The 23,235-nt window shown below is 39.9% G+C and overlaps 2 protein-coding genes across 2 annotated transcripts in view; one reads left to right on the top strand and one right to left on the bottom strand.

Annotated features, from left to right (window-relative positions):
• LOC140380976 (NAD(P) transhydrogenase, mitochondrial-like) overlaps positions 1-12,590 on the bottom strand; it is a 34,258-nt gene extending 21,668 nt beyond the window's left edge. Inside the window, exons 1-11 of the mRNA XM_072464972.1 lie at positions 12,453-12,590; positions 10,850-10,996; positions 6,903-7,132; positions 5,782-5,981; positions 4,931-5,018; positions 4,662-4,750; positions 4,405-4,592; positions 3,979-4,112; positions 2,288-2,479; positions 1,126-1,276; positions 781-942 (exon numbers count right to left, since the gene is read on the bottom strand). Coding sequence (XP_072321073.1) covers positions 781-942; positions 1,126-1,276; positions 2,288-2,479; positions 3,979-4,112; positions 4,405-4,592; positions 4,662-4,750; positions 4,931-5,018; positions 5,782-5,981; positions 6,903-7,132; positions 10,850-10,976 — 1,561 coding nt within the window. The 5' untranslated portion in view covers positions 10,977-10,996; positions 12,453-12,590. The remainder of the gene's footprint in view (positions 1-780; positions 943-1,125; positions 1,277-2,287; positions 2,480-3,978; positions 4,113-4,404; positions 4,593-4,661; positions 4,751-4,930; positions 5,019-5,781; positions 5,982-6,902; positions 7,133-10,849; positions 10,997-12,452) is intronic.
• Positions 12,591-13,717: 1,127 nt separating this feature from the next.
• Positions 13,718-22,903, top strand: afg2b (AFG2 AAA ATPase homolog B). The gene is made up of 11 exons (XM_072465156.1): positions 13,718-13,865; positions 14,776-15,387; positions 15,895-16,080; positions 16,280-16,564; positions 17,575-17,760; positions 18,954-19,112; positions 19,743-19,952; positions 20,568-20,789; positions 21,348-21,482; positions 22,363-22,488; positions 22,736-22,903. Exons 2-11 carry the CDS (start codon positions 14,791-14,793, stop codon positions 22,871-22,873), a joined length of 2,244 nt encoding a protein of 747 aa, XP_072321257.1. The 5' UTR covers positions 13,718-13,865; positions 14,776-14,790; the 3' UTR covers positions 22,874-22,903.
• The last annotated feature ends 332 nt before the right edge of the window (positions 22,904-23,235 follow it).

Below are 23,235 nucleotides of genomic sequence, written 5' to 3'. Positions count from 1 at the left end.
AAACTACATATATTGTAACTATTGTTTCTGCAACTTTCTGGGTCCAAAGAGCCAGTGGTTCCAGTAAATATCAGCTTTAAAGCAGACGAGTCATTTCATAATCCGTGTTCTCGCTGAGGGGTTTTAGCATGGCGGGCCGGCTGGTCAACGCCATGCCCAAAAGATACCGCCAGGTATCAAGATCACCGTGAGCTACGGCTTTCCGCTCACGCCGTTAATAAGTGGAATATAGAAGAACGCGCCATCGCAACCGCCTTGGTAACCGAATGCTTTAACCGCTGTGGCAAAATCGGTGAACGTAACTCCGGTAAAATGCTGTAGCCAACAGTCATTGTTCTCGCCTGAAATGTTCTAAACAGAGCGGAAATTTACGTTTTACACGACAAATCTTGCAATAACACGGAGATGTGAAGCACTGCACTGCTCTCAGGAGGGAAACAGGCTCTTTGAGTGGCCAAAACGGAAGATTAGAGGACGTTTTTGGACACATTTGTCCCGTACTAAGAGAATGTTTTTGGAATCCCAGCTCGGTGATGTGTGGCAAGTCTGGTCCAGTGCTACCGACATTTCACAGAAGACAGTTTCCAAAACGTATCGACTTGGATATGCAAAAAAGTAAGTTGCAAGATATTTTCACATCAAGGCAGTCGTCTGTGCTTTTCGTAGCCGCCGTATGTGGCTGTCTGTTTTTGTGTCCGTGTGACTTAAACTGCTTCATTAAGATATCTTCTGTCCTTGTATAAACGTGTCTAAACCCGTCCCCTCTGTGTCTCATCTTACCAGAGATGGCGTTGGTCACGGACATGAGCGGCGAGTGCAGGGCTGGAGTGACGCCCCAAACCGTGTGATACCCCACGATCCCGGCCAAACCGAACGTCGTCACCATCTGAGTGAAGGCCGCGTTCGGCGCGATGAGGCCCAGGCCCAGGCAAGTGGACAGGCCTGTGGAGAAAGAAGATCATAGTAGAACAAACACAGCGGTGGAAGAACTTGAGCAGAAGTACAGGTACATACTCAGGTAGAAGTAAAAGTAGGACATAAAAAAATACGTTTTGAAGTAGCGGTTTGAGTAAAAAGCATTTCACACAAGCTTTAAGAAGAGTAAACGCGTCAGTGGAGTCTGACCTGCCGTGTAGACGCTGGCCGAGGTCAGCGTTTTGTTGAAGGGAGAAACAACTGCAGCTTTTTCAGCCTGGAGCTCCGCCACAGATTTGGGTTTGACCGGAGCCGGAGGAACCGTCTTGGGCAGAGGCGCGGGGAACATGTTCTGGCCTTCCTGCGTGCACAACACAACATTGTTGAGTTTGTTTGCTTTTATGCGACAGGGCAGTATAGCGTGATATGGGTTGATGAGGTTGATAACTTTCAGCAAATTATCAAAGCCAGGAAATACCATCACGACACAGAGCCCATTTTGATTTGCAGGGAGTGATTGTGCTGCTGGTTTGTGTTGCAAATGTTTATGCTGAAATGTCAAAATATCGATATATTGTGATGTTTTATCGATATCCATCTTCTTCCGCTTATTCAGGACCAGGTCGCGGGGGCAGCAGTCTAAGCGGGGACTCCCAGACTTCCCCCTCCCTAGACACTTCCAACTCCTCCGGGGGATCCTGAGGTGTTCCCAGGCTACAAAATTGTTGCGCATATCGATACAGCCTTCCCAGCCTTTGTCAATTGTTTAGAAAAAAAAGGACATTTCTTGTTTATGCCATACATTAGACATTCACTGTATTGATGCTTGTGAAGGTCATAGTTAACAATACTGCTGTTAAAACTGTTGTATTTGTTCAGCGTATCATGTACAAATAGACTGACTGTTACATGCATCACAAACTCGCAATATCGTATCGTGAAGAATTTGTGTATCGAATAGTGATTCTTAGCCCCAGTGGTATCCATCACCAAGAAAGCAGTACAGATTCAGTAATTAGCCTGAAAACGCAAGAGTTCGGCACTAAAGATGTCACGATATCAGATTTTAGTGTTACGATTATTATGAGAAAAAAACATCATGATTCAATAATTATTCAGTATGACCATTCCCGTGGTCTAACATGTAACTAGTCTTCATGTTTGTGAGCGGCTTTACAAAATGTAACTTTCTGAAAGGCAAAATAAAGTGAAATGAACTTTTTTTTTTCATTCTAATGTAGTCCTGGTTTAGCCCGCGCTTGTTTTGTTTGAACACACCCTCACTTTTGATTGAACAGTTCAGGTTTGCATAAAGCCACGAGCTCTCGCCTGAGATAGTACCAGCCGTCACTGAAGTAAAAACCGGCCTCACCTTCATGACAATGGTGCCCCTGATGACGTGGTCAATGGTGCCATAGTCAAACTCCTCCACGGGCTCGTAGTGGAACACCTCTTTGTCAGGGCTGATGGCTTTGAGCAGCTTCAGGACATTGTTGGAGTAAAGGGTGCTGGCCTGAGTTGCCATTCGACTGGGCAGGTCTGTGTAGCCGATGTGCGTCACTCCCTAAAGGCAAAAACGTGGACGAAATATAAATACGCTTTTTTTTTTTTTTTAAAGAGACAAATATTATACATTATGTGTATTGTTATTAGCCTTCAAACATGCTTTTGAGTATCTTTAGTTTGGCATCTCATGTTATAGAACTAATAAAAAAGCAATCTCTGAGTTTTGGCCCCATCTACTGGCTGTAGAGGGAACAACAAGGAGCACACAGGTTTTTCATCTCTGAAGGAGAGGACTTTCTAAACAGGATTTAATCTAGTGTGAATAAAGCAAAATGCTACTCCAGATATGCGTTTGATGATGGAACAATGTTAGAATGGAGTTAAAAAGGCTCAAAAAGTAAATTTTGCATAATTTGTGTCTAAAAGCTAAATTAAAATGATATAAAAACAAAGTCAAAACTGTGTTTATGTCAATGCTTTAGCAAGATGTTTGACTAAAATTGTTCAATATTTCTAGAGCCTTCTTTTTATGTAATCAAGATCATAGTTCAAAGTGCAGGACAGTAAATTGAGCAATAAAATCAAGTGAAAGTAAAGTGACTGTCACATTCACTCAGACGTGCATCTAAAAATAGAGCTCCCCAGAAATATTAATCACATTTATAGAACAGGTCACCCACATAGCCGAGATCCAGGAGCTGACCCACCGTCACTCCTGAGAACTGCCTTCTTGAGTCGGGCAGACCAATCAGCCGCAGCTGTCGCCTTATAGCGCTCTCTCCCGAGTTCCACCAGGAGAGTGAAGTCATTCGAGTTGGTGGGCGTCTTAGTCGTTCTGAAGATTTTGCCTATTCCAATGGGCCTATCCAGACGAACTACGTTCTATATATCTTTCATATTTTTTTTATTATTTCAGATGGAGGGCAACTATGGCAGAGTAACCGTTTTTCACAGTTGAACCTTATTTGTTAGATTGGATTGGCTCCACAAACTTAAAGGCGCAATGGACGATTTTTTCGGCGATTTGAGAACTCGGGCGGAAGTGCTTATGCCCCTCCCCCGTGCGGACTGATACAAAACACAGGTGCGTTTGTTTATTAGCGCAACGGAGCGCATCGCTCGTCTCCCGTAGATTTCCGTCTTCTTCTGAGTCAGCTCGAACTGTCTTTCTCCGTCTTCATTTTGTCCCGTACACTGAGGGAACTATATTATGATAGATCAATGCGCTTAGACACGCAGAAACGTGGGGACGAGCCTGACGCGGCTGCAGGTGAGCGGTAGGTGCGTTTTATGATTGATACGTGGCAGGACTAATCGGCAGTCCACGCCACGAGGAAATAAGATAAGATTGATTTGGGCCAAAAAAAAATCGTCCATTCAACCTTTAATTAATCTTATGGCTTTAAACCCTTTCAACTGACACCGCTTGCTGAAGCCATTGTCAAAAACATATTTTTTATATGACAGATGTTGAATTTTTGTGCTCCATTTTAAACTAGACATTTCAGATTGAACGCAACCAGCTAAACATAATGCTGTGATCAGAACCACACGTACATTGTAAACGTGCAGCTCTCCAGGTTTGGTCGTCTCGATGTTTCCTCCGGCTTCAGCGGCGAGATCCACCACCACAGATCCCTCCTTCATTGACTCCACAAACTCCTTTTTGATCAGGATCGGAGCACGTTTTCCTGGAATAAAAAAAAAGAAACACTGGTACTGGCTCTGAATGGCAATACAGTCATTTAGAAAGACTTACTACACTGAAATAAAGTAAGTAAAATAAAGACCAATGCGCTTCGGTCTATGGGTTGGATACTAGAATAAAGTCCTAAAACCCAGTTACAAGTTCAGAGCTGGAGGTGGGACCAAGCCTCGTTTTGTTTGTTTCAAGTGATCCATTTTATCGGGTCTAGTCATGACTTGCAGCCCCACATAGACCAAAGGCAGATGTACTCTTAAAGCGTGCGAAGAGGGACAGACCTGGGATAAGCGCAGTGCTGATGAGAATGTCCACTTCTTTGCACTGTTTAGCAAACAGAGCCATCTCTGCTTCAATAAACTCCTTCGACATCTCTTTGGCGTAGCCTCCAACGCCGTCGCCGGACTCTTTCACGTCCACCTCCAGAGGCTCCGCACCGAAGGACTTGAACTGCTCTAGGGCTGCAGGTCTGAACAAGGATAGAACATTTGAGGATTGTGATTTTAATGCAGCTGTAACAGTGTTGAAAAAGGTCTACCTGGTGTCAAATCCTCTGACGATGGCGCCCATGGATTTAGCTGCTCCGGCTGCGGCTAAACCTGCGACTCCACCTCCAATGACCAACACCTGGGGACAAGCACATACATTTTAAAATGATGCAACACACCAAGTAAATCAAGTTAAAAAATGTAGATTTATAGACCTCAATGACAACCCGTTATAGCTATAAAAAGGGCAAATGCAAATTCAACATTGACAGACACGTGTATAAAAACGGGAGACATCGAGTCTTGTACATTTGCTTACTTTGGCCGGAGGGACTTTTCCTGCTGCAGTGATTTGTCCCGTGAAGAACCGTCCGAAATTGTTTGCTGCCAACACCACAGCCTTGTATCTGGACACACAACAGTTTCACTCAAATGCAACAAAGAGTATGAATATTAAAAAAAAAAACAAGTATAAGTTCACACAATAAAATAAAACTTATTTAGTGTTTGAGTGACCAGTGTAAACATTGTGACAGACACAATACAATGCAATTACAAAGTGTGTGCTAGCTTTATCAGCACAACTTTTATGTTAGATCCTTTAGTGTGTATGGGTTTACATGTTTCAGGAGGACACAGTGGTTCTGTCTCCTGCAGCTGGAGTCACTCACAAGAAACATTACTACCCAGTGGGAGTAGAACCAAGTGGAAATGCACAAGTAGCGCTGAGAATAGCAAAGTAGGTGCTAATGGAATATTAGAATACGCCCTTGATTCACTTTCTGCTTCTCCAGAGAATTGGTCAGAACACTCTTGCCCCAGAATATAGCAGGTTAAAGAGTAGAATAGGGAACAAGCGGCTAAGAGAGGTTCAGGGGCGTCTTTGTAGCAATATTTACTAATAAAAACTGCTATCATACGGCTGAATGACACGTCTGCTCCCAATGTGACTGAATTGTCAGACACAGCAAGATCAGAGTTCAGAAGATTTTAATCAACATGCCACAACTGTACTTCCCAGGTTTATGTGCATTTTGAAACAGAGTCATCTGTTACTCCCAGCATTGTACGTCAATCCAGTAGCCTTTATCGTTACAGTTCATAAATGTAATGTACGAAGGTAAAGACACATTTTTAAACGCTCCCCCCGCTCCCCAAACCCGTCCTCACCCAGCGATGTTGGCCATGGAGCTGAGGGCGTCGTATCCCTGTGCGATGGTGACACGGGGCACCTGGTCCATGGCCAGCACTGTGCTGTGACGCTCCGACAGCTTCGACAGGAGCTCCGGGTTCTGCGCCGGGTAAATGAAACTGACCAGGGTCGACTTGGGCTTCAGCAGGTCCGCCTCAGTCAGAGTGGGGGCTCGCACCTGCAGCAGAAAGAGATTAAAAGTTTACTGTTAGTTTCAAGATCCTTCAAATAAATTATCAAATCCAGCTCAAATTCCTGCAATTTAAGGATTTTTGCGACTTGTTTGTAATCCTGGGCACTCACAAATAAGTGGGAGGGGCAAGTTCCAGTTTGTTCTTATAAAACATTGAAAGTAAAGCTAATTATGAAAACTGGAGAAACCACAATGTTGTCTCAAGTCACAGGGCTCCAAATCCAGATCAAGTCTTTGTCCATTTTATCAAGTCAAGTCTTAAATCATCAAAACAGTGACTTAAGTCTGACTCACATTGAAAGTATTGAATGAATCAGAATTGATATTGAGTCAGTGAAAGTATTGATACTTCAGAAACAGGATGTGCCCAGTGTTTCCAAAAATGAATAAAAACACTGACTTCTTCACTCTACATTCATTTAAAACTAGCTCCCGGAGCAGAAGTCTTTTTATTCTGCTTGGGTAGATTTTTGGTGTTCCTCAATTTTACTGCACCTGTATATACAGTATTTAAGTTCTATGTTACGATTGTGAATGGTTTGAGAAGTTCCATTAATTTCAATTTAATTTTCATTTTCAGTTTTCCATTTGCCAAAGCAACAAACTTTTTATTTTATTGCTTTTGTGGGGGGGATTTTTTAGCCTGTAGGGTTTATTAGACAGGAACATTTAGTGTGAATTTGGGAGGAGAGAGAATGGAGGACATTCAGTAAATTGACAGACGTTGACAGAATGTGTGCTCAGAGGCTCAGTACTGCCCTCTACTGTCTTGGCATATTTTGGAAATCAACTGATCTCCAGGCAACAATCCAACCTCATTAATAGCACGATATCATAAAAATACCGGTATAGGGTTATTGATACCAGTACGTTCTAAAAACGCAATGAACGCAACTACGAGCCCACCTTAAGGACCAGGTCGGACCCCAGCGCCCCGGTGACGTCTGTGATGACGGCGCCCGCATCTTTGTACTGCTGATCCGAGAACTGTGAGGCATCTCCGGCTCCGGACTCCACCTGGACCTGGAACCCCTGTTTGACCAGTGCCTGGACTCCGGCCGGGGACAGAGCCACGCGACGCTCATTCTGCAACGTCTCCTTTGGGACCCCCACCACCACGTCCTTGTATGGGACACCTGCGACGACACAAAAATGTATTGTAGATGAACTTGGAGCAGGTCTCCCATTTTCTACTGTTTGTGTAGCCTTAGATGTTTTATTTATTACGATGCAATCCACAACAAAAAGGAGCTGGACGAGACACAAGACTAGCAGAGACACAGGATTGGGGCCACTAGAATGAGACGAGACTTAGGAACGATTGATATGACATAAATTACTCTGTTACAATGAGCCTCAAATAAAAATAAAGAAAAATATACTGAAGTGTACTGTACTTTTACTTCTCAAAGACTCACCATGGATTAACCTTGTTTTGCATGTGGTTAAAAAAGATTAGAACAAAAAAAAAAAAAAAAAAAAAAAAACCTTGTCCCTTATAATGTCGCCTCATTAAACTGCTGGTTTAAATGGCCTAAAAAGTGTGATTGATTCTTGCGTTATCAAAAAAATATTGCTTGAAATCATTGTACATTGCATTTTATATAATACAATTTTCAGTGAACGGTTGCCTCTGGTCTAATGCTGGCCAGGCAAAGTAAACAGCACAACAACAAAAAAATAACGGTTATCATCTTACCATTTTACTGGACACAATTTTCAAACTGTTATTCAATTAATTTTCACAAGCAGCATATTTTTGGAGCCAGGTCATATCAAAGATCACGATTCATGTACACATTTATATTGACTTTGAGGTAAATAAAGTCATCTGCGTCTGAGGTCTCACTCTGCAGAAAACAATGACTCATAATATGACAATAATCACCACTAAAGCATTGTCACAAGACCATACTTCGATTTCTATCATCATCATTTACAAATGTAGGTTAGTGTAGTATTGATCACAGTATTGAGCCGTTTGTGCCAGGAGTTTGATTTTACAGCAGCGAAGAGAGAACAAATATATAACACACTTCTTTTTATCCAGCCCAATCTCAGAGGCGCAGAAAATAACTCCCACATATTTACACAGAGGCCCGTTTGTGCCCGTTTGCATTTGGTAATTTAAAGTGGCTAGTTTATACCGGCTGAGGATGGTTGGTCAAAAGACAGGACAGAGTCTACAACAACTTGTGTCAATGGAGTCTTCCTCTGGACAACAGGCCTTAGTTCAGATTTGCTCTTTCATGTTTAAAATGTGCACAAGGACTTTATTTTGACAATTATGTTTTTTTCCTCAAGTTTGTCAATCATCTTTTGCTTGTGTTAGTATTTTAGTCATTTGCTTTATTTTGCAAATTTATATTAAAATGCTGCTGTCCAAATAAGTGAATAAATTGGCTCAAAATGAATCTTATGGTCAATTAAAAAAAAAAAAAATGTCCAAAGAAACTTCACAATGCCTCAGTTTCCTTTTGATTTGTTTAAGTTAAAAGGAGAACGTTTGTCTAGTCTGCATTTTGTATAGTAAACAGTGGATGTTTTGCCTTTATTAATTTAAGTTCAGTTTGTTTCTCTGGACAAATACTCCAGGAAGAGTATCAATGTCACTTGGTTCAATCTTTAAAACAGCTCCTTTTGGACAGTGCAGTTTCTTTACATGTTTGAGATAATAAAATATAGGCTAAAAGCATCACTTGCCATAACAGTTTATCGTTTTGCTGCTTTTTCAGACTATGGACGACCGGTCCTCAAGTTTTTCACAAAATACTACTATATTGGCTTCTAGTCAATCTTCGCTAAAAAACTGCTTAGTAGCCTCCTTTGGGTGTCCGTTTCTTGACTCACACAAAATCCTCACGAACAAAAACTCACGTAGTCCGTGGTGGGTTTATTTCGCACAATCAAAAAGATGCTGCGATGTTCTGCGATGTGCGCGGTCAAAGACCGTGTCGGTCACCCTCTGACTTCCATCTCGACCCATCTCACCTGTTCCCATTTTACCAATTAAGTTTGGCCTACTTCTCTGGCCCCGCCCTCTCCCGCTCCATACTGAAGCATGACAAATTATACATTTAACTTAAGGATTAGGCTTTGTAAATAATTAGAACATAGGAATTTATACTAAAGATTCAGATTGTAATTACATTAATTTAATACTTATTTATACTTAAACAAAAATATGTTTCTTAATTAATTCCATTATTGCTCTAACAACTACCAAAGAATTGTGGAGTACAAACAGATCTAAATAAGGTCTATCACATACGCAGACTCCATATCCAGTGTAAACAAGGAATATGTAAGGTCTAAACTAGGACTAAAATAAGAATACACCTTTATCAAGTACATCAAAACCAAGAATTAGAAATATGTGAATAAAATAGACTCTGGGGGTCCTTTGTAGTCCACTCTTCTATTAATGTGAAACACTGAACTGAACACAAGAATTCCACGAGAACTTGACTTTCGATGGGTAGCGCGTGTGCGGCCTATGAAACCTGGTGCAGTATCGAGTTTCACATTTCTATCCAAACACGGCGCGGTGACCTCGCTATCATGGAGACGGCCTTAGCAGGTGATTGGACTCGAGCCAAACTCACGCAGAGGGAGAGAAAAAAACGCAGCGTCGTACCCACAAACGAGGGTCGAAGGTTAATATAAGTTTTCTATTCCAAACGTTTATGCATTAGTTTCCTCGTGCTTTAAAATATGCACTGTGTAACTTTTCAGGTGGAAAGTCTGCCACGTGGTTTGTCTCCATGGAGATGTTCCTGGAATGTTCCATTCCATAAACAGCATTAAACACAGTGCTACATATGTTTTTAGTCCGTCTATTGCGCTCTGGTTGTGTTCCATGTTTTATATCTTGTCGTAGTTTATTAAATTGAAAAATAAAAAAACTCATATCCCTGGGAGACAAGCAGGTGACAATTACAGCTCAGATCTGCGGAGAATGCATGCTTTAAAAAGTACAATTAAAAAAAAACACCTGTAGGTTAATTAATGCACAAAGGCTAGGTTTAATGCCATACTGTGGAGCATTACAGGCAAAACAATAACCGCTCCATTAAGACTAGCAGACCGGACCTCTCACCAGAAAAGTTCCACAGTGCACCTTTAAAGTGAATTTTGGACTTCACTGTACATCATATTATTAAATGTATATCATATTTTCTGTATCACCATACTTGGTCAAATTGATCTAAATAAAAACATAAAAATCATAGAAATTCTGGTCTAAAAAGGTTTAATAATAGAGTGCCACCACAGAAGAAAAAAATCAATCTCGCGTTCTAGCCAGAAAACCAGCTCAAACTCAAACTACCAGGGTTTTTTGGGAAATGTGTCACATTTTATTGTAGTTTTATAGTCACGCGTGGTTGACATAAAGCAGCCAGGAACACCCACGAGAGGCTCATTCACAATTCAAAGATTCGAAATGCACATGGGGTGCTTATTCTTGAGCTTAAATGAGAAAATAAACAACAACAACGTGTCAAGATAAGCTTAATTTAAGAGTTTAATTGTGGCTAAATTAAGTTAAATCCAGCTTTAGGGTTAACTTAGATTATCTGGGTCACAAACAAAGACTTGCAGGAAACTTTCTTATGTCACCTCTATCTGACCTCTCTTATGTTAACAGCTCATTGGGTCAAACACTTTCTATTTAGGGAGCCATTTTAACAACCTGTGGCTAACTGTTTAGCATGTCAACATGACCTGGTAATTTCTGCCCTTGAATGAAGAGACACAACCTCAAAAATGTCAAGTCAAGTTCAAAAATGCCCTTCTATGGCATTGGTAAGGTGCCCTCTAGGAAAAAGCAGGCTGCAGATTCTTAGTCTTACCTTTGGAGATGCTTTGGTCCCATAAAACCGGAAAGGTCCTGAACTGTCTCCTGGTGGGAAGTCTCAACCGAGCCCCACTCCGAATTAAACCGGCAGAAGAAGAGACGCAGCGCAGAAGGGACGACATGGCCGTTCCTCCCAAAGCCTCTGGAGAAAAAAAAAAAAAAAAAAAAAAAAAAAAAAAAAAAAAAAAAAAAAAATCACAGTGAAAACAATCAGCGTCGACTCCACTAATCCTGCATTATATCCCAGACTGTGGCCCCGTCCTGCGTGTTCTTTGAAGCCTGCAGACGGAGTGACATTTAAGAGTTGCAGGACACGCTCGCAGCTGCAGCGCTCCAGGGTTGGGCTCCGTTACAGGCGCAGGGTTTGTTCGCGAGACTTGAAGTTATGACGGAGCAGAGAGTAAGTGCCATTGTAGGGAAAGAGCTCCGATTGTCTGAATGAATGAGGGCAAAGCAGAGAAGACGCAGAACAATGAACTGATATGTGACTAGGGGCCGATATTGGATTTGATTTAAAAATTGTATTGACTATGATTGCCCATAGTTATGATTTTACTGGACAAACAGTCCAGTAAGTGTAGAATGACCTTAGTCATGCCCAACGGCAAAGAACAGCTCCACAATTAGGAATTCACCCTTCTCAACCAAGTCAGATTCTAAATTCTTACAATACTAGGGTTTATGGCAATTATTCAAGAATAATTCAAGAATAATTCATTATGCACCAAGTGCCAAAAAAGATCTCAAGTAAGTGTTGCACAATTCACTCACACCACCTTCAATGAAAGTGGACAGGACAGTGTGCACTGATCTCAGATTAAACAGTTTGTAGGCAAACAGTACAATCACTGAACTTTTGTAGGAATTTTGTAGATTCATGTTTTAATTTCTTGAAGAGTCAGTGATGTTTATACAATTTACACAAGACAACTTAATATTCATAAAGGACATTTAATTGCTCTATACAGCATGGGAAGTGTACAACATTCTCCTCAAATTAGGTTTTTGAAAAGCCATTTTGAAAGTACTCTAAGTACAATGGACACTTTAATATTTCACTTTCACTGAAATTATTCATCATGAAACTGTTTTCACCCACTCACATTCACCACATCAAAAGATGGTACAAAAACAAGACTAAACCCGAAACTAAATCAGGACTAAAAAATGGCTATAACAGGACAGAAAAAGTCCACCTCAGGACCAAAGGGGCTCAATTTAAGACCAAATATCGAGTGTCCTTGAGTGGTAATTGTGAGTGTCCTGGTTTGCAGAAGTGCAGGGCTTCACTAAACAATGTGCAATGTAGCGGGCGCTAATGTGTGCACAGAACAGAAGCCGCTCTTGACGTGGCGTTCACGTTCAGCACACACAGAACTGCACAGACGCGGGGAACATCTGGGTGCATGTCGTGCTTTCCGCTAAACGCGCGCAGTTGCCGCTCGTGTGGCGCAGACGCGCACAAACACGGGACACGGCCGCGCTCCCGGATCAGCCGCTCGCGCTAAAAGTCGCCATGCGCCCTTGTCCTTCGCGTCTCTCCGGGGCCGAGCGTCATGTCGTGGCTGCAGCCCGCATCTCCCTCTGCACAGACTTGCCTTAGAGCGTTCGAGACGGAGCGGACTGACGGTGCACTTTCCCCTCCGTCTGCAGCAGTAAGTCACCGGAGACACGGCCTGCCCGGTCCCGCGGAGTCAGTTGCGCAGGTCCCGCAGCCACACAAAGAGAGAAAGACGCTCACCGAGGGCCTTCCGTTTGATATGTCTGCAGCGGCGCTATTTGTGGAGAGTCGGGGACCACGTGACCGGGCCGTCTGCCCACCCGCAGGCGGAATCCGATTTTTGTACGAGGCAGACAGTAAACCGATAATGCCAAGTCAGCCTAGTTTCGGTGAGACATCACGTGCATGTCATATAATTTAATAGCGCCACGGACATGTGCCACTGAATAAAGTCTGGCGCTAAAGTAACACTTGGATACCAACTGCCATAAAACACCGAAGAAGAAGATGAGTGTAATGGCCGACAAAAGTCAAATGACCATAACTAGAATATTAAAGAAAGTTTAATAACCCTAGTTAGAATATGACAAAAAAAATATTAAAATAACCAAATCTAGAATTAAAAGAGTCAAATTGCCAACGTGAGTTTACATGGAAAACATACGTTGTATTTCAGTTTTTCCCCCGCAAATGAATCAATACTTTTTGGGTGAAAATCATATTGTGTATTATATTTATATATAGTTTGTTTTAATTCATTCATTTTATATCGTATCCCATGAAATTTCACTCGACCACCACCTTATTCAACAAATTGTTCCTCTTTTTCTACAAGACTTAAGGGTTAACCCTAACCTACAGTGACGTGGTCACTGTAAGTATAATTGTCACTTTAACGTGTCACTTTCACTGAACTTATTTGTATTGTTGTAGTGTTCAGTCTTTACCGCCAGATGGCAGGCGCACTAGCGATTCGGAAACCAAAGAAAGTGTTGTCCAACCAAAAATCTACCCCGAGTTATCATTTGTTTTTTTTGTCACGTAGGTCTAAAACATGCAGGTCTAAAAACACTGTAGTAAAACACATGTTTGTACAATCGTGTATATTTTTCTGGCTCTTAAAACTATGTCAATAAGCATTTTTTCTAATGAATACTTGGTAACATTTAATCTTTTTTTCTTCTTTAAATAATTAAGTATTAGTAATAAAATCTAAAAGAGCAATGTATACATGTAATAAAAAAACAAATATATACATATATGTACATATGTATAATTTATACAAATAAATGTAAACTAATAAAGTAAAATTTGATCCTATGAGCGGATGTCGCAGTTTGTGTTCCCGGAAACATTGCTGTTCGGCCAACATCCTCAACACAAGCCGCATGGACTTTTGTAAACAGTCTTCTTTTGACTAAGATTATTCTATTACTATGGTTTTGCTAAACGAACACGGTTAAAAACTCAATTTCTTCAGGATAAAGAATCATCGATTCACTCGACACAGGTCAGAAGCACACACAGGTCAGAAGCACAATCAGTTTTGGGGCAATAACAAGTTAGCATTTAGCCATTAGCTTCATCTTGACTGGTTAAAATCAATGTAATGAATGCCATGTGAAACCCATACATAAATACAAATAATGGATTAAAACGGTTTCATGGAGAAATACTGAGGAAATACTGCACTTAACCGATGAAGAATTATTACTGAAGCTAAAGATATGGGAGCAGTGACATGCCATCCAAGTTTTATCATAAATCTGAAACATATATCAGCTTGTCGAAAACGACATTCTGACAATATTTCTTAAATGTATATTTACACATATATATATATATATATATATATATATATATATATATATATACATATACATAAAAATCCATATCTGAACATACATATAATATGTGTGTGTGTGTGTGTATACATATATGTATATATCATATTTATATATATAGTGTGTGTGTGTGTGTGTGTACATTATATAGTATACACACAATCGTATATAGTACATATATATATATATATATATATATATATATATATACATGTACATATACATAAAAATCCATATCTGAACTAGTAAAAGTCCACATGATAGTAATAAACTACTTTTTTGTGTATATGTATATATATATATATATATATATATATGTGACAGTATGTTGTCTTAAAAAGTGTTAATTGTTAGTTTTCATTATAATGCTGGTATTGATATCAGCATCCAGTCTTGAACATTTTCCTTATGTGACAGTATGTTGTCTTAAAAAGTGTTAATTGTTAGTTTTCATTATAATGCTGGTATTGATATCAGCATCCAGTCTTGAACATTTTCCTTAATACCGAAATCGAGTTTGAGATTTTACTATCGGTACAACACTAGTTTATTGACTTTGTGTCTTTTCTATTCCAGTGTAAAGTCACAGCAATGGACTCGTTGCGCCTGTTGTCCGTGTATCCATGTGACGGGGGCTCTCAGCGCTGCAGATTGGGCCCAGGACTGATGTCGTCTCTGGGGTTACATTTGGGCTCACCTCTGCTTGTCTCTATGTCTGGATCGAGCTGTTTGTGCACTGCATGGCCCCGTCCCGACAGTGCAGAAGGATTTATTCAAATGGACCTGAAATCCTGCTCACCAAATCTTACCTTTCATCCATTTACCTCTTCACACATAAACGTAAACCAGATTTTGCCGGTGCAATGTCCCAAGCTTAAAGGCATCAAAATCACAGTAGTGGTCCAGAGTTCAGAATTTAGAAGTAACACTCCACAGCGCATTGTTCATGAACTGGTAAAGGACATGCTAAAAGGGGTTTATGTCCACAAGAGCCATGTGATTAACCTGGGAGAATATGGGACAGAGATTAAGTATGCCGTCATTGAAGAAGTCAACTCAGAGTCAGGAAGTTGTGGACTCGTGACGTCTAAAACTGGAGTGGAGGTTTTAGGCATCAAGACGCTCAGACACTTCAAAGGAGGAATCCTGCAGCAAAACAACACAGTCTCTTTGGGGGGTCTGGACGAGGTCAGTATATTAATGTGAATCTCTCTCTATATTTAGTGGTTGTAAAGGATTTTGGATGAATTTCTGATTTGGGTAAATTTTGACAGATGAATTCTCCTTGCTTTCTTTGTTGCTCAAAATCTTTAGCTACCGGTATATTAAATTCTTTGTAACCTTTGAAGTTCTCTATATTATGTGCTAATGCAAGTTGTCTTTTTTATACCGTACCATGTGCTGTATTTATGAATGTGCTCCACCATTTTTGTCGGTTGTGTGGTTTTATTTGTTCAAATGTTTTAATCTGATTTTTTCTCAGGTCATAGTTTTTACTCAACCAAGAGTTAGACAGAGCTTTTATGACTCTTCCAGTCGCTTCATAAATGTGTACATTAAAGTTTGACTAAATACCTTCACTCCACCCACGGCCACAGTATAAAAAAGCCGCTAATCGGCCCAAATGCAGCGGCAGATTAAGCTATAGTTGTCAGCACTTACCATCTAAAACGCTCCTGACTCTTTGTGTTTCAGGTCCGTTCGTCTCTAAGGGAGACGCTGCAGCTGCCGTTGGTTTACCCGCAGACCCTGAGCTCCCTGGGCCTCTCTCGTCCCAGAGGAGTGCTACTCGTGGGGCCTCCTGGAGTGGGGAAAACTCAGCTGGTCCGTAGTGTGGTCCGGGAGGTGGGAGCCAGTCTGGTGGTGGTCCATGGGCCGGAGGTAGACACTTAACAATTAAGATTAACACGAGTACGATTAATTTTGATAGTCAACTAGACACTATTAATCATTTAAACATGGCATCCCTAGTTGTAATGTACTTATTATATATTTAGTCACAAAATGATACAAATTTACAACTTTTCCTGTATAGAAATCTAAATAATATCAGTTAAAATAGCCTTGGTGTGTGTTTCAGATTGTGGGTGCGAGGCCGGGGGAGAGCGAGGAGAAGCTCCGTGCTGTTTTCTCCAGCGCTCGGTCTGCGTCTGACGAAGGCCCCTGCGTTTTGTTTCTGGATGAGCTGGACTCGCTCTGTCCCAAAAGAACGGGGTCCACTGCAGCGGAGAACAGGCTCGTGGCTCAGCTTCTGACTCTGATGGACGGGATGGACCGAACCCAGCGCTTTCTGATCATCGGGGCAACGAACCGTCCGCATAGTCTGGACCCAGCGCTGAGACGACCGGGGAGATTCGACAGAGAGGTGAAGGGAAATACTCACTTACTAGAGATAATTTTACACAATATTAGAATTTTAGAGATTTACGATTATTGTGAGAAAAAACATAACAATTATTGAGACTGTGACCGAACAACAGTGAAATATTTCATTTTCTTTCATTTGCATGCTACTGTTCCTCAAGTTTGTGACCGGTTTTACCAAAATTAACTTTCTGAATGACAAAATAAAGTTAAATAGAACAGAAAAAAAATAGTTCAGGAGAGGAGAGAAAAGGTAATATGGCATAAACAGTGGGTTTTAGTCTAAAAAGTAAAAACAGCTCCTCATGCTCAGCGTTTAGTGCAGAATCAGATGTGATAACGCCTGAACTGAGCACTGGGTCTGTGTGATTGAAGGTGCCATGACGAGCTCCACTGAAGTGAAAGACGCAAATACACAGCTTGAATTATTTAAAGATCATATCGTATTGTTTGAAAAATAATTGTAATATATTTTGGATTTTCTAACATTAGGCTTGATTGGGATTTTGAGTGCATTTCTTTCCTTAAAACTGCAATCAAAGTAGGAGTGCGACGGGACAGGAGTGAATATTCCTTCCTGTGTCAGTCTCTATACTCATCCAGCTGCTTTTTGTTGTAGTTGTATGTTAAATAAATACATTGATTTTTTAATTTTTATTACAATATTTTGGCAATCCATTAATCCATTGAATTAAAACAAGTCTTTAAATGTTCTAATTGAGGTTGAAGTATCAGACAAGTGTGAAACTACTGTAAAAAACTACTCGCAAAAGTGTAAAAAAAAAACCTCTAATCCCACATCTAATAAAATGTTTTAAAAATGAATAGGAAAATCGATTTGCCGGTGGATTGAAGAGTAAAGCTAATGTGCATCGCTAAAATTAATAAACATTGTCATTGTAATTGTGTAATGTTGTGTAATTGTGTATTTTACATTTAATTGTCGTCTGTCTTTTATGGCTGATTCACATTTGTTGCTTTCAAAGTAAAGGTTTGTCATGTCTTCCTCAGGTGATCATCGGAGCTCCCACGCTGCAGCAGAGGAGGGACATTCTGCGCGTCCTGTTTGAGAAGATTCCACTTTGTTCCTCTGTGGACGCTGAGGGACTGGCTCAGAGGACCACGGGCTACGTCGGAGCGGACCTGAGCGCGCTATGCAGGGAGGCCGCTATGAACAGCATACGGGAAACGGCAAAGGTGAACGACACTGCATCGGCGAGTCTGGAAACACTAGCAGAGCAATTACTTTCTATCTATGTACAAACCCTTATTCGAAATATTTAGTCATTGTCTTATGACTGATACTTGGCTCTATATTTTCTTAGCAAAACACAGGGACATAGCAATAGATTAGACTAGACTAAAACAAAATACAGTACATTTTAATATTTAACTTTTGCCACTGGATAGCATATTTTGGAAATATGCTAAATTAGAATATGTAGTATATCGGCTATAATTAAGACTGTATACCGGTAATTCAATTGAGCTGGAAAAGAGGCAGAAAGCACAAGGTTATAGCAATATTTCTGCATATTTGGAGTTCATTTTTAGGTCTGTGTATGTTTTTCGCGACACTCAAAAATACCCAACCAAGCATTTTAAACACACATTTTGCACATATAAAACAAAATTACTTTGTAGCTGATTGTCACTAAAATGAGATCACGATAATATTTTTATCACCATTTTGCTCAGCCCTAGATTAACACTTTTAAGGTTAAATAATTAATCGCATATCTACAGTTACAGTCAAACATGTTATTCATCTGGTTACTTTAAACCGAATTAAAAGCAAATGTTGTTTTTTATCTTTAAACAAGGGGCTTTGGACAATTATCTCAACTGTGTCAGAATCAGAAAAAAGGTTTTAATTGCCATGGTCACTGAACACATTTCTCAAACTAGAAAGGTGCAACATACATACAAATAAACAAACACGATCGCACAGCACTTTTACCCCGTCCAGAGCGCACGCAGGCTTTTCCAGGCTGAAAACATAGATGTCTGGCTCTCTGTGTTTCCCTTAGACACTGGGGAGACTCGGGTGGCACAAATACATTTCGTTTGAACTGAGGGATAACACAGAGATGTTTAATTAATGTATCCATTTTACCTATTGCCTCCATTTAATCTTTTTTGAACAGTATAGCTATTTTTAAAAGGTTTATGACAATACAATGGACATCCACTGATTAGTCGACTAAAAGAGGTTGTGGCAAAAGCTATGAAACTATGAAGTATCTCCACGTATCCAACCCAAATCGCACTCAAACCACTTTGTTCAGTAATACTTCTATAATAATTCTGTATAAATGCTTTTAGTCTAATTAATAATTATCTACATGTTGGTCAATAATGAAATAATTCTGTTTGCATTGACTTTGCAGGGTTCAGGAGAACAGACTGTGACAATGAAGCATTTCACCGAGGCCCTTAAAACAGTGGGTCCATCGTGTTTAAGGAGCAGTTTGGGACGGACAGACCTCGCCCCTGTGTCCTGGGACCAGATCGGAGGACTGGACCACGTCAAACTCAAACTCAGACAGGTACAAGAAAGACAAGATCATCATCAGGATCTTATCACACAGTTGTATTTTTGAACACAAGCTGCATTTGAAAAACACACAGATTTATCTTATAGCAAAGTGCAATAGAGTCAGTGGCCACGCCCTCGGAGGCCAGGACACAACTGAAAAAGATGGGGTTAAATGTTGGGGTTAAAACAAATTCAACAAAAAAATGAATTTAGTGAAACATATTTTTACTCAGCTGATCTAAACCCTTTGAAGGATTGAACTGGTAATATATATTTATTTATGATTTACATTTTTTAAGATATATTTTGACATTGTTCATTCTCACCCATGTTTATTTAACGTTTAACTAAATTTGAAAATAGACTAATTTGTTAAACTTGGGGCAATTACGCTGGACTACATGTTTAGGACTAGTTATATAATCTGTATGCTGTCTCTCTGTTATGTTTTATTGTTGTACTGTTGTTATGTATTTAAAAAACACTGGGAAAATATTAAAAATAATAATAAAAACAGAAATTTTCATTCTAAAATGTACTTTAAAAGTGAAGAGATCCAATCTTTTCCGTCATGTCCTGTCTCATGTGTCTTATTTGGCTTTAAACTCTATAGATTTTGCTGTGCTTTCCTCCTGTGTAGAGTATAGAGTGGCCGCTGCTGTATCCTGATGCATTCGGGCGCCTGGGTTTGTCCCGTCCTCGTGGGGTGCTGTTGTATGGACCACCAGGATGTGCCAAAACCACTCTAGTCCGAGCCACGGCCTCGTCCAGTCACTGCTCCTTTCTGTCGGTCAGCGGGGCGGACCTCTACTCCCCTTATGTGGGCGACTCAGAGAAAGCACTGACTCAGGTAAGAACTACAACAAGCCTGAATAATCGTAATGCTGTTGGATCTTTTTGCGCCAGTTTGAAATGAAAATGTAGCTTCTAAATTCTTAATCACTTGGCCTATTTATCAAAGATTACATAAAATCAATGGAAATATTCCTTTCCTTCCGTTCGTCTGAACAAATAACTCTTATTGCCATGAATTAATTGCAGAAATGTAATACTAAACTAGTACAACACAGTTTTTTGTTTAGGTGATATTTTGAGGACATTTGCTCATTCAATATACATGCTATTTAGTTTTAAACTGTAATTGCTCTGGTAACTAAATTTGATTTTCATTACTCTTTAATAGGGTTGTCAAAAATCAAATCAGATACTAACCAATTCCAAAATTGGTATTGAAACTTTACTAGTAAGTATTGATAATAAGATTTTTATAAATATCAAATATCGAGCCTATTCCCCTTGGGGAGGAATAAAAGTAATTCTGAATTCTGATTCCTTATTTATTTATTTATTTGACAGGGACTATTTCTATTCGTATAACTTGCATGTGTTAGTTTGTTCAGACCCGAACGCTGGCCTGTTCTTTTGCGTTGAGACGTTCCTTCTTCTTAAATGTTTTTCGTTACAGTTGTTTCGTCAGGCCCGCTCCTGCGCCCCCTGCGTCCTCTTCCTGGATGAGATCGACTCTCTGATTGGCTGTCGGTCGAGCGGGGCGGGCTCTAGCGGGGTCCAGACTCGGCTCCTGTCTGTGCTCCTGAACGAGATGGATGGAGTCGGTCTGAAGACGGAGGAGAGGAGAGGCAGCGAACGAGTGCTACAGGCTGAAGGAGAAGACCATCAACATGAACAGGTCTGAAGTGTTTAGGGCCTGGTTTCTCTCTGTTTCTCTCTGCCAGGAAGAATTAAACAAATGGCAATATTTATGTGATTATGTACATGGCCCCCTTTTTAAATCAATATCAAATGAATTCCTAATAATGGCTTTGGCACCAGTCACATAAACAATACTTTTTCTAGTTTTTATTTCTTTATTATGTTTATTCACTTCTAAATAGAATGTTCATCTTTTATTTGGACTGTGATCAAATAAAATGATCTGACCTTTCATATAAATACAGTAAATACTCACATTTCATAGCAATAAGACAGGATAAAGAGAGGGCATGGGAGAACATTTTTAATTAGATTTGTAATATACTGACCCAGCTCATTTATTGAACAAAATTTGTCTGACATAAAAAGTGCACGAAGTATGATTTACTCAAACTTCTTGTGAAATAAATGTAAAATGTATTAAGAAAATACTTAAGAATATACTAATATGAATATTAATATGTACAAAAAATATTACAAAAAATAATTTAGTATATAAAGTAATTAAAACCTATGTTGCGTTGCTCTGATGTAGACTGACTTTGAGGAGGTGTGTAACTCTGAGGTGATGGTCGTCGCTGCCACAAATCGACCGGACGCTCTGGACTCTGCTCTGCTGCGACCGGGACGACTTGACCACATCATCTACGTCCCACCGCCAGATCAGGAGGTAGTTTTTATTGTTCACAAAAACAGCAAATACAATGCATAATTTGAGTGCATAGTAGCTAATAGTGTCAGCATGTCTGGTGTTGCTGTAGTATGTAGCAGATGTCTGTCCAGCCATGAGTTGGATATAATGATAGTCATATTCTCCTGAATAATGGTATTCTATAGAATAGTAGTTTTATTGTTTTGTAACTTTGTCCTTTGTTTTACATGTTTTTTAATGTTTTATCTGTGCTCTGAGCTCATTGCACATGACAAATATGTTGCATTATTTGTATTGTTATTGGACTTTAAAGATGCTCTTGAGTACCTTAAGTTTGACATTTCACATTTCAGAACTAAAATTATATATAAATTATATTTGGATCTCTGCTGCTTGAGTTTTGCAGAGGGAAAAACTGGAACGTTTGCTCTGAGATGCTCGGCAGACATAGTTGTACTAATCGTGATGAGAGGGGGCGAAATTCACAGAATGAGTTGATTTATGGACATAAAAAACAGCGGAGAAGATTCTCAGAGCCACGTCACAGATCGAGAAAACATCAGTTATCGAGAGTGTTTTTGACGTTCAAAGGGAGAGGACTTTTAAAACAGGATTGATCAAACTAGCGTGAATAAAGCTAAATGCAACTCCAGGTATGCTTTTGATGAGGGAGCAATGTCCAAAAAGTCAATTTAGCATAATAGGTGTCCTTTAATCTACAAAAAATAAACTAAAAAGTTCAGCCAATACCAATATCTCTCTTGTTGTTATATTATATATATATATATATATATTCCAATGCTGATATCAATATTTTGAAATCCAAGGCGTATTGTTTATCACAAAAGACAATCCCCCCATAAGTTCTGTCTTAAACAGTTTTCTCTTGTGTTTCTAGAGCCGTCTGTCCATCCTGAAGTTGTGCACTAAGTCAATGCCTGTTTCTGATGAGGTTTGTTTGGAAGAATTGTCTCAAAAGACACACTTCTTCTCTGGAGCAGACTTGGAAAATCTCTGCAAAGAGGTAAGATGTCTGCGTCTGCTGTTCACACCAAAGACACATAGAAAGACGGATTCTATTTTTCTTATGGCAAAGTTGCTCATTTTACTTTCACTAAATTCTTGGTTAAAATATTGTGGGTTGAAAATATTTCTGTGGTAAGTATTTTCTGTCCTATTTTGTCTTGCTTGACCTCGTATTGATTATGTAGTTTATATGTAATTGCATTAATTCATTCATTCATTCATTTATTTAATTGTGTCCCCTTTAGGCGGCACTGTTGGCTCTACAAGAAGAAAACATGGAGGCTTCCCATGTTAGACACAAACACTTTCTCCATTCTTTGTGTAAAATAACCCCGTCTCTCACAGAACAGCAGATCCAAATGTACCAAAATCCACCTGCATAATATTACCAACTTTAGATACAATAAACTATTGATATAAATAAACAAGTTTTGTACGTAAAGTTTGCAATGTCCTCCTTGACTGCCTCTAAAACGACTGCTATCATCAGAGCATTCTCCGCTTCATAGTCCTAGATAGAACTGCACTGGTTCCAGTCAGATGTGTTTTGAGATACAAATAGTGTTGACTTTGTTGCCTGGTTCATCTGGAGATTTGTTGTGGTCACTGGTCAATTCGGGGTTCTCGCGAGAGTCTCTATTAGAGACAGAGACTCTCTATGAACTTCTGCTGTGTTTTTAGTCTCCAAAGTACTCATTTACCTGTTTTCCAAAGCAGTAGAATATATCCAAACTCAGAGAAGCTG

This window comes from Eucyclogobius newberryi, unplaced genomic scaffold, assembly GCF_026437365.1.
Source record: "Eucyclogobius newberryi isolate DKJ021-1_F unplaced genomic scaffold, fEucNew1.0.hap1 SCAF_5, whole genome shotgun sequence".
Lineage (NCBI taxonomy): Eukaryota > Metazoa > Chordata > Actinopteri > Gobiiformes > Gobiidae > Eucyclogobius > Eucyclogobius newberryi.
The sequence above is the reverse complement of the archived record's forward strand: the minus strand, read 5'-3'. Positions and strand labels throughout refer to the sequence as shown.

Excerpts from the sequence above, each read along its gene's own strand:
- afg2b (XM_072465156.1), top strand. The coding sequence starts at position 14,791 with ATGGACTCGTTGCGCCTGTTGTCCGTGTATCCATGTGACGGGGGCTCT. Across the intron at positions 19,953-20,567 it reads CAGAGAAAGCACTGACTCAG|TTGTTTCGTCAGGCCCGCTC; the intron begins GTAAGAACTACA and ends TTTTCGTTACAG. Across the intron at positions 22,489-22,735 it reads TGGAAAATCTCTGCAAAGAG|GCGGCACTGTTGGCTCTACA; the intron begins GTAAGATGTCTG and ends TGTCCCCTTTAG.